Source organism: Chiloscyllium punctatum, chromosome 14, assembly GCF_047496795.1.
Source record: "Chiloscyllium punctatum isolate Juve2018m chromosome 14, sChiPun1.3, whole genome shotgun sequence".
NCBI lineage: Eukaryota > Metazoa > Chordata > Chondrichthyes > Orectolobiformes > Hemiscylliidae > Chiloscyllium > Chiloscyllium punctatum.
Genome location: NC_092752.1, coordinates 32,749,734 through 32,764,120, shown reverse-complemented (window position 1 = coordinate 32,764,120; position 14,387 = coordinate 32,749,734). Strand labels below are relative to the sequence as shown.

Genomic DNA, 14,387 nt, shown 5'->3' with positions numbered 1-14,387 from the left:
GTCTCCTTCCTATCGGAAAAATGTTGTGAAACTTGAAAGGGTTCAGAAAAGATTTACAAGGATGTTGCCAAGGTTGGAGGACTTGAGCTATAGGGAGAGGATGAATAGGCTAGGGCTGTTTTCCCTGGAGCGTCGGAGGCAGAGAGGTGACCTTATAGAGGTTGATAAAATCATGAGGGGCATGGATAAATGGACAAAGTCTTTTCACTGGTGTTGGGGAGTCCAGAACTAGAGGGCATAGGTTTAGGATGAGAGGGGAAATATATAAAAGAGACCTAAGGGCAACTTTTTCACGCAGAGAGTGGTACGTGTATGGAATGAGCTGCCAGAGGAAGTGGTGGAGGCTAGTCCAATTGCAACATTTAAGAGGTATCTGGATGGGTATATGAATAGGAAGGGTTTGGAGGGATATGGGCCGGGTGCTGGCAGGTGGGACTAGATTGGGTTGGGATATCTGGTCAGCATGGACAAGTTGGACCGAAGGGTCTGTTTCCATGCTGTACGTCTCTATCACTCTATGATGGGCTATTTTTTTCGGAAAGAAAAGCCACATGTCCCTTGGAATATAAACAGCGTTTTATATCAGTTGCATATTTTACCTCTAGTCTTCTGTCATTTTCCCCATGAACAGATTTGTCCAATTTTCTGTGGACAGTCTTCATCTTATCCCATTGAAGTAAGTAGAGAAAATAAGAGTGGCAGAATGTGTTGATGTGCTCAAAGGACAAGGAAGTATTAGGGGAATAGATTGTTCATGATGAGCCCCACTCTGCCACTTGATAGTTTTGTTAGGATTTGTGTATCAGAAACCAGCTAAACTGGCAGGCAAGGGACTGTGTTTAACACTTCACCTGCAAATAGTGGCACCTGCAACAACGTAGCATTGCTTTACTGATAGATGAAAGTTGCAGCCTAAACCATGTGCTCTACGTCCTGGAGTAGAGTTTAAAATCTGACTCATGAGAGTACAGCCAACTGAACCAACTTTACATAATTAATGTAATTATTGATGTACAACCACAGAAGACTAGTCCAATATCTTTCACATTTGCAATTACCAACTGAGTTGTTCAAAGAAACTTAAGTTGTAGTTTAAATGTCTTTTAATGTAATCAAACATATTTTTAAACTATAGGTCCTGAGGAGCGGCAATTTACCGGTCTCACTGATTGCATCACAAAAGTTGCGAAGCGGGATGGACCCAGGGGACTTTATCAGGGATTTGGTGTTTCAGTGAATGGCATCATTGTATATCGAGCTTCCTATTTCGGCTGCTATGACACAATCAAAGTAATGTTTTATAAGTATTTCTGATGTAAATGTGTGAAAAATTATATGCTTACTTATTAAGAATATATGGTGCATTTTCCGATTAATAGTTCTGTTTTTTTGGCATTTAAATATTTTAAATCTTCTTTATTGTAACTATATATATGTATATATATTTCACTTACATATTTCAAAATCTTCTCGTCCCAGAGATATTTGGGTGAATTGGTAAAGGAGTTACAATACTGAGGGGAGGATTTTGGATTAGAAGAGCAATGTGTGTAGTCTCATAGGTGGAGCTATGAAACAGCAAGGGGCAGTAGACATTAATTGGACTTATTTATGGACCATTAAATATTAGTATTACTGGGAGGCATGGTATTAATCAGGAGATGACAGAAGTGTGTTTCTACTATTTTAAAAGTGCTGGAAAATACATTCCTGTTCAACACCAAATGAATTTCAGAAAGTTTTGTTTGATCGATTTCATTGAATTCTTTGAGAAAATTAACAGAGCAGGAAAGTGGCATACTATTAATGTCTTCTAGGTTTTGTCTGAGAAAGTTGCCTGGAGATTCAATGAGTTTAACACTTTTTAATGTAGTTTTCAGAGATTTTAGCTAGAATTTTGACAAATAATTTTTGACATAACACTTCTCATCATATATGTAAAAGCCAATGGGATCCAATTTTTCATGAAATGTATTAATGAATTTAGCTTAATGTCTCCCATATTTAAGAGGTTGACAGATATTTCAAAAATTGACTCTGGTTGATGGTGAGAAAGAAATCTGTGCACTGTCAATGACAGTAGTCTGCTCAGGTGCATAGAAAAGCAAAATTGATATTCAAGCTGCAAATGTGTATGTTCATACAATTGGGGAGGGCACAAAGGCAAGGATTATACCTCCCCAGTACTACTAGTATTTAGCAGTCCATAAATAATTCCAACCAGTGTCTGTAGCCCCTTGCTGTTTCATAGCTCCACCTAAGCAGGCTACATATATTGATCTTCTAATCCAAGCTCTTCCCCTTAGTAATGTAACCCCCTTACTAATTCAACTAGGTACCTCTGGGACAAGAAAATTTTGAAATATGTAAGCAAAAGCCATTTCATGACACTCTGAGAAAAACTTTGGAATAGGGAGTGTATGTCAACTGAGTCATTGGATAGACATATGGATGAAAATGGAATAGTGTAGCATTCAGATGGGCTTCAGATTGGTTTCACAGGTCGCACAACATCAAGGGCCGAAGGGCCTGTACTGCGCTGTAATGTTCTTTGTTCTATGATTCATAGAGTCATAGAGATGTACAGCATGGAAACAGACCCTTCGGTCCAATCTGTCCATGCCGACCAGATATTCCAACCCAATCTAGTCCCACCTGCCAGCACCTGGCCCATATCCCTCCAAACCCTTCCTATTCATATACCCATCCAAATGCCTCTTAAATGTTGCAATTGTACCAGTCTCTACCACATCCTCTGGCAGCTCGCTCCATACACGTATCCTCTGTGTGAAAAGGTTGGCCCTTAGGTCTCTTTTATATCTTTCCCCTCTCGCCCTAAACCTATGCCCTCTAGTTCTGGACTCCCTGACCCCAGGGAAAAGACTTTGTCTACTTATCCTATCCATGTCCCTCATAATTTTGTAAACCTCTAAAAGGTCTCCCCTCAGCCTCCAACGCTCCAGGGAAAACAGCCCCAGCCCGTTCAGCCTCTCCCTATAGCTCAAATCCTCCAACCCTGGCAACATCCTTGTAAATCTTTTCTGAACCCTTTCAAGTTTCACAACATCTTTCCGCGAGGAAGGAGACCAGAATTGACCGCAATATTCCAACAGTGGCCTAACCAATGTCCTGTACAGCCACAACATGACCTCCCAACTCCTGTACTCAATACTCTGACCAATAAAGGAAAGCATACCAAAAGCCTTCTTCACTATCCTATCTATCTGCAACTCCACTTTCAAGGAGCTATGAACCTGCACTCCAAGGTCTCTTTGTTCAGCAACACTCCCTAGGACCTTACCATTAAGTGTATAAGTCCTGCTAAGATTTGCTTTCCCAAAATGCAGAAAACAGCTCAGATTAGTAAGTTAGTTAAGAAAACATATGGCATGCTTTTCTTTAATGCTTAGAATATACAAATATAGATTATTCTAGAACTGTGTAAGTGTATTAGGCTACAATTATAATATTGTGTACAGTTCAGGTCTCCACATTACTGGAAGGATGTGATCACTTCAGAGAGCTCACAGAGTAAATTTCTGAGGATGTTGCCAGAAGTGGCAAATTTTAACTGTTAGTAAGATTGGCTAGGCTGGAGTTGTTTCCTTTGCCACACAGGACGCTGAGCAGAGATTTAATTGCGATTTAATATCCTAGAAGGGTTCTTGCATGAATGGAGACAAGACCATCACATCTATAATGGTCTTCTAATGTCATTTTCACAGTTTAAATCCGCGCTCTCTGGTTCTTGATCCTTTTGCCCTATCTGCTTTGCCCAAAACCCACATGACTTCGAAGACTTCTAACAAATCTCCTCTTAACCTTCTCCAAGTAGAATAGCCCCAACGTTTTCAATCTTTCAATGTAACTGAAGTGCCTCTTCCCTGGAATCATTCCTGTGGATCATATTCTGGGCCCAATATGTTATCTTCACATCCTTCATAAAGTGTAATGCCTAGAATTGGACAAAGTATTCCGGTTAATGTAAAATCATATTTTGTAAAGGATTGACATAATTTTTCTGCTTTTATATTACATGTTAATTTGTTTGTAAAACCAAGGATTCCATATGTTTATTAACTGTGCTGTCAACCTGTCCTTCTATTTTTGATGATTTATGCACATAAACACCCAGATCCTTTACTTCAACACTCCCTTCATCTTATTGTCTCTGTGTTCTTCCTACCAAAATGAATCACTTTGTACTTCTCTGCCCTGAACTTTATTTGTCATTTTTCTGTCCATTCCATCAACCTGTCTTATGACCACTTGAAGTTCTACATTATCCTAATGGTTTACTATACTTTCAAGTTTTAAAAATCTGTGGATATTAGAAAATATGCCTCTATACCAAGGTTTATGTCATTAATATATATCAGGGAAGAGCATGAGCCCTAACAGCAACTCTTGGAGCTCCACTATAAATTTCCTCTCATCAGTAAGCCAACTGTTGACCTCTACTATTTGTTTTCCTCACTTAGCCAATGTTGTATCTGTTGTTCCTGTCTCTTTGATTGCATGAACTATAATGTGGTTCAGAAGTCTGCAACTATTTTAACAAATTCATTTTGGAAATCCATGTGCATCAAATTGAAGCATCATCCTCATCAAACACTTCTATTAACTTTATCAAATCAAGTAAGTTAAACACAATTTGCCCGAACTAATCTGCACTGGCTTTCCTTAATTAATTACCAAAGTAACAATATCATCATTTTTAAGAGCTCCCTCCCCCACCCCCATTGAATTTAAATTATCCTGTAATTGTTGGGTTATCCTTACACCTATTTTTCAATTAGAGTGCAACAGAAACCTCTGGATTTGTTTGCCCAATGTTTCCCCCCTTGTGGGACTGTACCTTGACCACATTTGAAGTCTCTCTTTCTTAAAGCTCCATTCAGTTTAGTTTCATCTGCTAATCTTTGGTTCCAGTTTATCTGAGCCAAATACATTCTTAATCCATACTCAAAATTCACAGTGATAGTAGGGAAATCTATCCCCAAAGTCCATAAAATGCAATTGAAATTTCATTCACAGTGGTGAACAATTGGAGAATAGTCACCTTCAAAAGTAAAAAAAAGTGTGCTTTCTTAAGATGAGCTCTGTGATTGGAGAAGCAGTGAGAAGTTAGGGAAGTAATGGCTGGCCATTGGATAGTCACTGAGGGAAACAACTGCCAGATTCTGGGAGCCTGCATCTCCTAAGCCAGAAAACAAAAAAATTGCTGGAGATCACCCCAAGTGGGTCAGAGCTCTGATGAAGAGTCATCTAGACTCTAAATGTTATCTTGCTTTCTCTCCTTGGATACTGCCTGACCCGCTGTGATTTCCAGCATTTTTTTCAGCACAGATTCTAGCATCTGCAGTAATTTGTTCCTATCTTTTCAGCCAGTCTGGGAAGTGGATGCATTTGACTGGAGGACTGGGTTCTCAGGTCAGACCCAAAGTCTGAGAGCCTACAATTACTTTACCGAGGCCAAGTGGTGGAATCCCTTGTTTGATAAGATGGCTTTTTGTCCTTCTAGTGAGAGGAAAGAGTCTCTCTAAGGGAATAAGGGGATGAGATCTGGAGGATGAAAAGGGGGAGGTGTGGACAAACGGACGCTACAAGGGGGGTTGGGTGGAAGACAGGAAGGCTGCAAAGGAAGTAAGGGATATGGGGAGACTGCACGGTGCGTGGTGCTGATGTAGAAGATGCAAGGAGGATGGTGGAAGAAGTGGGTAGAAGATTGGGAGGCTAGAAGTGTGAGCAAGATGGGGAACCTGCATGGAGGATAAAACAGAGGCTGCAGGAAACAGAGAACTACAAAGGGCACAGGAGAGAAACTGGTGCCAGGAGGAATGGGGGTGTTAGGTGAGAGAGGAATAGCACAAGGAGTTTGGGAAAGATAGGGATGCTGCAAAATAGAGGGAAGCAAGAGGGAGGCTGCAAAGAAGAGAAAATAGTTTCAAACCTGTCAACAGTGAAATACTCAGCTAGAAAAATGTGAAATTCCTGACATAGTAAATTCCTTGCAAATGAATATGGTATCCCTAGTTTAAGCTGCAAGAGCTTCTATGGGTAATGTGTATTGGATGCTATTATAATAAATACAATGCTAACTTTGGATTCACTCGCTGAGCTGAGATGTTACACGGTAACAACTTCAGTGGACCTCATGAAGCCCAAACATATAAATAGAAAGCAGGAATTTTCAGCATTGCTTTGCATGAGGTCCACTAAAGACGTTAGTAAGGTAAAGAAATGTCTGGAAATGAACCTTTCAGCTCATCGAGCAAACCTGCATCCAAAACCTCAACCTGAGCTGCAAATCTTCACAATGCTAATTGTTGAAACCTGAGATTGTGATCTCAGTGGAAAAAAAGGGGTTAGTAACTGCCTGGTTAAAATCTTCCAGCTTTGTGAATATGCAATGGAAACACATTGACTGTGACCTCATAAGTCTGGAAGATATGCTGGGATGAGGACTTTTTGTGTGGAAGTGTCTGTCAGTTGTTTTGGAAAACACTTATTGCTAACTTACGCATATTATTTTTCATTTGGAGTGGGTAAAGACAATTAACATGCTATCTGAAAGGTGGTAGAGACCCTCATTGCACTCAAAAAAATGTTTGGCTATGCACTTGAAATGCTGTAATGTACAAGGGTACAGACCAAAAGTCAGAAGGACATGCTGGGCATTTGGATCCTTCAAATGACTAGAAGGCATGAATAAACTTTAATGGACATATAATTGTCAAATGAATTTCACGTAGATAAGTGTGAGGTATTACATTTATTTTAAAGAGATAAGGAAGTTGCATATTCCCCAGAAAGTATGAACGAGGGAGTAGCAGAGGTTTCTGGGAATACAATTAACAGAAGTCACTAAAGGTTGTGTATATGTCCAAAATGCCATATCAGAAATAAATGAGGGACAGGGAATTGAAAGTGGAAAAGTTATACTAAACTAATATTGAACCTTGGTTATATTACATTGAGCGCTGTGTGTATTTCTGTTTATTACAGAAAGAACAGGGGCACTGGCTAAGGTGAACTGTGGGGTTATTTTTTGCTTTCATTTCTGGAGAATAATGGCCTCCCTTCTTTGCTGGATGGCCTTGAACAGAACCACAAGCAAAACTTGAGGCCAGATTCTGTCTGATGTGGGCAATCTCCTGGAGGTTGGGAGTTGGCTAAAGATTCACACTGAGTGTGGTGATGCTACACACTTCCAGTGATTGAAGGGTTACCTGGTTTAGCTTTGAAAATAAAACCCAAACCTTAGATCTCGGAAATTGCAAGCAGAGGCAAGAACTGCATGATCACCTGCCCCTTATAGTTCCCCTTACTACTATAACAACTGGGATTTGTGTATAATGAGCTAAATTGCACTTGATTGTAGAAGACAAGTTAATCCAAGCCCCAGCAGATGTAAAGATGTCTAACATGATTGACAATACACCTTCAATTCCAAAATGGAAATAAGAAAACTTTTAGCATGCTTGCCTTCATTGTTCAGACCTTTGAGTAAAGGAGCTGGGATGTTACATTGAGGCCGTACAAGATGTTGGTGAGGCCTCTTCTGGAGTTTGTCCAATTCTGGCCACGCTGTTATAAGAAGGATATTAGTAAGCTGAAGAGGGTTCAGAAGAGATTAATCACAATGTTGCTGGGAATGGAGGGTTTAAGTTACAAGGAGAGGCTGAATAGGCTGAGACTTATTCACTGTAGAGTAGAAGGTTGAGAGGTGACGTTATAGAAGTTTATAAAATCATTGGGGTATACACAAAGTGAATGTCAGGTGTCTTTTCCCTAGGTTGAGGGATTTCAAGACTAGAGGGCATGTTTTTAAGATGAGAGTAGAAAGATTTTAAAAAGACATGGGGGTAATTTGTTTTTACACAGTGTGGTTCATGTGTGGAACACACTTCCAGAGAAAGTGGCGGATGCATTTAAAAGACATTTGGATAAGTACATGAATGAGATGTTTGAAGGGGTATGGACCAAGCACAGGCAGATAGGACTAATTGAATTTATGATTATGGTCAGCAAGGACTGGTTGGACGGAATGGTCTGCTTCCGTGCTGTATGACTCTATGAAACCTATGTACCAACATATGAACAAGGAGGAGGAGTAAGGTATTGAGCCTCTCAATCTTGCTCTGCCATTTAATAAGATCATGGTTGATCTGATTATCACCTCAAATCTACGTTCCCACCAACATTTGCTATCCTTATAACCATCAGCTTTAAAAATGTTCAAGGACTGTGCTTCCACCACTTTGAAAGATTCATGACCTTCTGAGAAAACAGAAATTGCCTAATCTTTGCTTTAAACAGTGATCCCTAATTCTTGATTCTCCCGAAAGAAGAAACATTATCTCAGTTATAGAGTCTACTCTATCAAGATCACACGAGATCCAATTAAGTTGGTATTTTTCTAAATTCCAGCAAATTCAAGCCGAGACTATTTAACCTTTCTTATATAAGACAATCTATTCATTCTAGCAATTACAGAACAACCTCAGTTATCCGAACGTCAATTATCCGAATTTTGGATTATCTGAACAAGATCTCAAGGTCCTGTAAAAATTTTATTAAATTTAAATAAAAGCACAGCGAGAGCGGACAGCATGGGCTGGCGGCAGGAGCAGGAACAGGGTCACCACAGGGACCCTGTTCCTGCTATTGCCGCTGGCACAGGGACCCTTTTCCTGGTATTGCTGCTGCCACAGGAACCCTGATTAGTTATCCGAACAATCAGTTATCCAATCAAAATACTCCCCAGCCATCTTGTTCGGACAATCTAGGTTGTTCTGTAGTCTGTGAAGTTATGTATTACTTCCAATGCATTTGCATCCTTCCTTAAATAAAGTGCCAAATTCTGTATACAATACTCCGTGCCATGTTTATCTGAATTTGTCTATGTAATCCACTCCCAAATAATGATAACCTTTTGTTAGATTTCCTAATGATTTACTGTACATGCATACTAAACTTTTGACATTCATGCACTAGGACATCAAGACTTCTCTGCAACCTCAGACCTCTGCAATTTCTCACCATGTGATAATATGCTCCTTTTTGTTTATTCCTTCTGCCAATATAGATAGTTCCACATTTTCCTACGCTGTGCTCCAATTTTCCACATCTTTGACTACTGAATTAACCTTCTTATGTCCTCTGCATATCCAACTTCATACCAATTCAGCAAACTTGACAACCATACAACCATATGATCCTAGTCATTTACATAATTTGTAAACAGATTCCAGCACCGATTCCTATAGCACACCACTTGTTACATCTTGCTAACCTACAAAGATCAGTTTATGTTTACTTTCTGCTTCTTGTTTACCAGCCTGTTGTCCATGTTGATATGCCATATTCTATAGCATGTGCTTTTATTTTCCCCACTAATGCTTAATGTGGCACTTTATTAACATCTTCTGGAAATCTAAGTGCAGTATATCGACCGGTTTCCCTTTTTTTACACAGAATGTGTAAGAACTTATAGCTTGGTCAAACATGATTTCCCCTTTCATAAAATATCTGACGATTATGATTTTCCTGAATTCCTCCTTGCCTTTCATTTCCTGTTTTATCGCTGTTTCTGGGATTTTGGTTGTATCATCTACAGTGAAGATCATTGTAAAACACATGTACAATTTGTCTACCAATTCCTTATTTTCCATTAATTCTCCAGTCATGCTTCCTATGGGACTAACACTCACTTTAATTCTTTCTAAATAGAGATTCTTACCATTGTTTATATTTCAAACTAGCTATGCACATACATTAATTTTTCTGTCCATATTTTTTGGCCTTCCTTTGCTTTTTTAATATTCTGTCCAGTTTTCTGACCAGTCACTTGTCTTTGCATAATTATATGCTTGCTCTTTAAGTTTATGGGAACAAGAGTAGGTCATTCTCTCCTTTGAGTCATTCATTCGATCTGTGACCTATTTCCCTTAAATTCTTTGGTTAAGAAAATTCCTCTATTTCAGATTTAAAATTAACATCTGATCCAGCATCCACTACTATTTGTGGAAGAGTGTTCCAAATATTTTATTTTCCATTCTTTTGTGTGTGGATGTTCTTCGTAACATCTTTCCTGAATGTCTGGCCCCCTGATTCTAAAATCCCCAACCAGTGAAAATAAGTTTATTTTTATGTACTCTGCATTTTCCTGTTAATACTTTGAAGACTTTCATCAGGTCACCACTTAACTTTCTAAATTCCAGGGAAAACATTTCTCCTCATAACTTAACCACTGAAGTCCAACTATCATCCTTGTAAACCTACATTGTACTCCTCGAAAGCCAATATAGTCTTCCTGAGGTGTGCCCCCAGATCTGCTCACAGTACTCCAAGTGGGATCTAACCAGGATTTTGTATAACTGCAGCATAACTGGACCGATGCTGCCAGACCTGCTGAACTTTTCCAGCAACTTCTAGTTTTGTTCCTGGTATGGAGGAATTGTCTTATGAGCAAAGGCTAAACAAGTTGGGGCTCTACTCACTGGCGTTTAGCAGAATAAGAGGTGACCTCATTGAAACAGGGGATCCTTAAGGGGCTTGACAGGGCATATGCTGAGAGGATGCTTCCCCTCATCGGAGATTCTAGGACCAGACAATACAGTCTCAGAATAAAGAGGTGCCAGTTGAAGACTGAGGTGGGGTAGGATTGCTTCATTCAAAGGGTTGAGAGTCTTTGGAACTCCGTATCACAGAGAGGCAGAATCCTTGTCTATATTCAAGGCTGGGATAGTTTGAATGTTGATTAGGAGGGGAATCAAGGACACTGGGAAAGTGCAGGGAATTTGATGCTGTGGATCTGATGAATTTTGGATGATGATCAGATTGAATGATGAAGCAGGTTCTAGGAGCTACATGGCTTACTCCTGCTCCTATTTCTTATGGTCTTATGATCGGTCTTCAAAATATCTAAAGAGTCTGCAACCGGGGCAGCACGGTGGTTCACTGCACCAGGGACCTGGGTTCAATTCCCACCTCGGGTGACTGTGTGGAGTTTGCACATTCTCTCCATGTCTGCGTGGGTTTCCTCCAGGTGCTCCAGTTTCCTCCCACAGTGCAAAAATGTGCAGGTCAGGTGAATTGGCTGTGCTAAATTGCCCATAGTGTGAGGTGCATTAGTCAGTGGTAAATATAGGGTAGGGAGGGTCTGGGTGGGTTACTTTTCAGAGGGGCGGTGTGGACTTGTTGGGCCGAAGAGCCTGTTTCCATACTGTAGGTAATCTAATCTAATCAAAAAAACTTCTGTATCCTTGTGCTCCAGTCCTCTCAAAGTAAAGGCCAGCATTCCATTAGCTTTCTTAGTTAATTTCTGCACCTGTTATAACATTTTACAGATGTATGCCCCGAACCCTCAAGTCTCTTGGACATCCACTGTATTTAACTTCATGTCATCTAGAAAGTATCCTGATCTATCCTTTCTCGCTCCAAAATTGATAACCTCAGATTTGCTTACATTGAACTCCATCCGCCACAATTTTGCCCATTCACTTGCCTATCAATATCCCTTTGCAATTTTATGCTATTTTCTCCACTGTCTACTGGGCCGCCTAACTATGTGTCTTTAGCATTTTGTATATCTTGACTTTCCATGCCATTATCCAATTAATTAATAAATAATATGAATAATTGAGGCCCTAACACAGATCCTTGTGGGACACTACTGGTCACATCCTGCCAAGGAGAAAGTGAGGACTACAGATGCTGGAAATTGAGAGTCCAGAGTGTGGTGCTGGAAAAGCACAGCAGGTCAGGCAGCATCTGAGGAGCAGGAGAATCGACGTTTCAGGCATAAGCCCTTTATCTGGAATGAGGCTTGTGGGTCAGGGCTGAGAGAGAAATGGGAGGAGGAGTGAGATTGTGGGGAGATAGCTCGGAAAGCGATACATGGATAAAGGTGAGGGAGAAGGTGATAGAGGGGCCAGTGATAGATGGGTCTGGAGGGCGGTGCCAAGTTAGAGGATTGGGACTGGGGTAATGTAGGGGGAGGAGAAATGAGGAAGCTGTCGAAATCCACATTTATCTGGTGTGGTTGCAGGGTCCTAAGGCGGAATAGGAGGCATTTCTCCTCCAGGCATCGGGTCGTAATATTTTGGCGGTGGAGGAGGCCCAGGTCATGCATGTCCTTGACAGAATGGGAGTTGAAGTGTTCAGCCACGGGGCAGTGGGGTTGGTGTGTGTGGGTGTCCCAGAGACATTCTCTGAAACAATCCACAAGAAGGTGTCCTGTCTTCCCAATGTAGAGGTGACTACACCGGGTGCAATGGATGCAGTAGATGACTTTGGTAGAGGTACAGGTGAATTTCTGATGGATGTGGAAGGATCCCTTGGGGCCTTGGACGGAGGTGAGTGGAGTGGTGTGGGCACAGGTTGTGCACTTCCTGCAGCGGCAGGGAAAGGTGCCAGGAGTGGGGTGTGGGCTGGTGGGGCAGCAATGACCTGACGAGGGAGTCACGGAAGGAATGGTCTTTTTAGAACGCTGATAGGCGTGTGGAGGGAAATAAATCTTCAGTGATGGGGTCTGTTTGTAGGTGGCGGAGGGTGATACGTTGCATGCCGAGGTTGGTGGGGTGGAACGTGAGGACCAAGGAGGTTCTGTTGTTGTTGCTTTGGAGGGGTGGGGTTCAAAGGTAGTGGTGCATGAAGTGGAGGAGATGCGCTGGAGGGTATTGTCAACCTGGTGTGAAGGGATATTGCGATCATGGAAAGAGGAGGCCATCTGGAACTTTGAGGTGGGATTGTCATCCTGGGAACAGATACGGCAGAGGCGGAGGATTTGGGAATAAGGGATGGTGTTTTTACAGGAGGTAGGGTGGGAGGAGGTGTAGTCTAGGTAACTGTGAGAGTTGGTGGGCTTGTAGTAGATGTGTGGTTAGTCGGTCGCCAGAGACAGTGATGGAGAGGTCCAGGAAGGAGAGGGAGGTTGCCAAGATGTTCCAGGTTAATTTGAGGTCAGGGTGGAAGATGTTGGTAAAGTTGATGAACTGTTCAACCTCCTTGTGGGAGCACGAGCCGGCGCCAATACAGTCATCGATGTAGCGGAGGAACAGGTGGGGGGTGGTGCCATTGTAACAGCGGAAGATGAGTTGTTCCACGTATCCGACAAACAGGCAGGCATAGCTTGGTCCCATGTGTGTGCCCATGGCTACCCCTTTGGAGGAAGTGGGAGAATTGGAAGGAGAATTTGTTGAGGGTGAGAACCAGTTCAGCCATGCAGATGAGTGTGGCGGTGGAAGGGTACTGATTGGGACAGTGTGAGAGGAAGAAACTGAGAGCTTGGAGACCGACGGCATGCCCATGGTGAAGATGAGGCGTGCAGGGAAACAAAATCTTGGTGGAGGTGAAGGGTATGGGTGGTGTCTCGAATGTAGGTGAGGAGTTCCTGGACTAAATGTGAGAGGACGGTGTCAAGGTAGGAAGAGATGAGTTTGGTGGGACAGGTGCAGGCTGAGACAATGGATTGACCGGGGCGGTCAGGTTTGTGAATCTTGGGAAGGAGGTAGAATCGGACAGTGCAGGGTTCATGGAAAATGAGGTTGGAGGCTATGGATGTGAGATGCCCAGAGGTAATGAGGTTGTGGATGGCCTGGGAGATGATAGTTTGGTGATGGGAGGTGAGGTCGTGATCAAGGGGGGGGTCAGTAGGAGGAGGTGTCTGCAAGTTGTCGTCTGGCTTCCAGCAGTGTAGAGGTTGATGCACCACACTACCACAGCACCTCACTTGTCTGTGGGTTTGATGGTGAGGTTGGGGTTGGAGCGGAGAGAGTGGAGGGCTGCGCGTTGTGAGGGCAAGAGGTTAGAGTGGGTGAGGGGGATGGACAGGTTGAAGTGGTTGATGTCATGGCGGCAGTTTGAAATGAAGAGATCAAGGGCGGGGCAACATACCAGCATGGGGTGTCCAGGTGGATTGGTCGTGTTGGAGGCGGGGGAAGGGGTCCTCATTCGGTGGGTGGTGTCTTGGATAAAAAGGTAGGCATGGAGGTGGAGGAAGAAATGTTCAAGGTCGCAGTGTGTGTGGAACTCAATAATCTGGGACTGTAGACAGATAAAGGTGAGGCCTTTACTTAGGACTAAATGTTCATCCTCCGTGAGAAGGAGGTCTGGGGGAATGGTGAAGACATGGCAGGATGGGAGCTAGGACCTGGAGTGGGGCTGGAGTTTTAGGTGGGGGCGGAGACAGTTGCTTGAGTGGGCATGGTTATAGTGTCCGTAGTGATGTCACCAAAGGAAATGATGCCTACAAAGAGGGTTGAAATTGTGTTTATGGCTCTGTTAATGGGGGCGGAAGTGGCGTCACAGGCAGCGAGGGCAACGTTACTGTTGGGTACTTGGCTGCTGACATCACTGATGTCAACCTCTTAACTGTGAAT

General features: G+C 42.3%; 1 protein-coding gene across 1 annotated transcript in view; it reads left to right on the top strand.

Annotated features, from left to right (window-relative positions):
- LOC140485473 (ADP/ATP translocase 4-like) overlaps positions 1-14,387 on the top strand; it is a 47,052-nt gene that overhangs the window by 16,727 nt on the left and 15,938 nt on the right. The window contains exon 4 of the mRNA XM_072583678.1: positions 1,136-1,290. Coding sequence (XP_072439779.1) covers positions 1,136-1,290 — 155 coding nt within the window. The remainder of the gene's footprint in view (positions 1-1,135; positions 1,291-14,387) is intronic.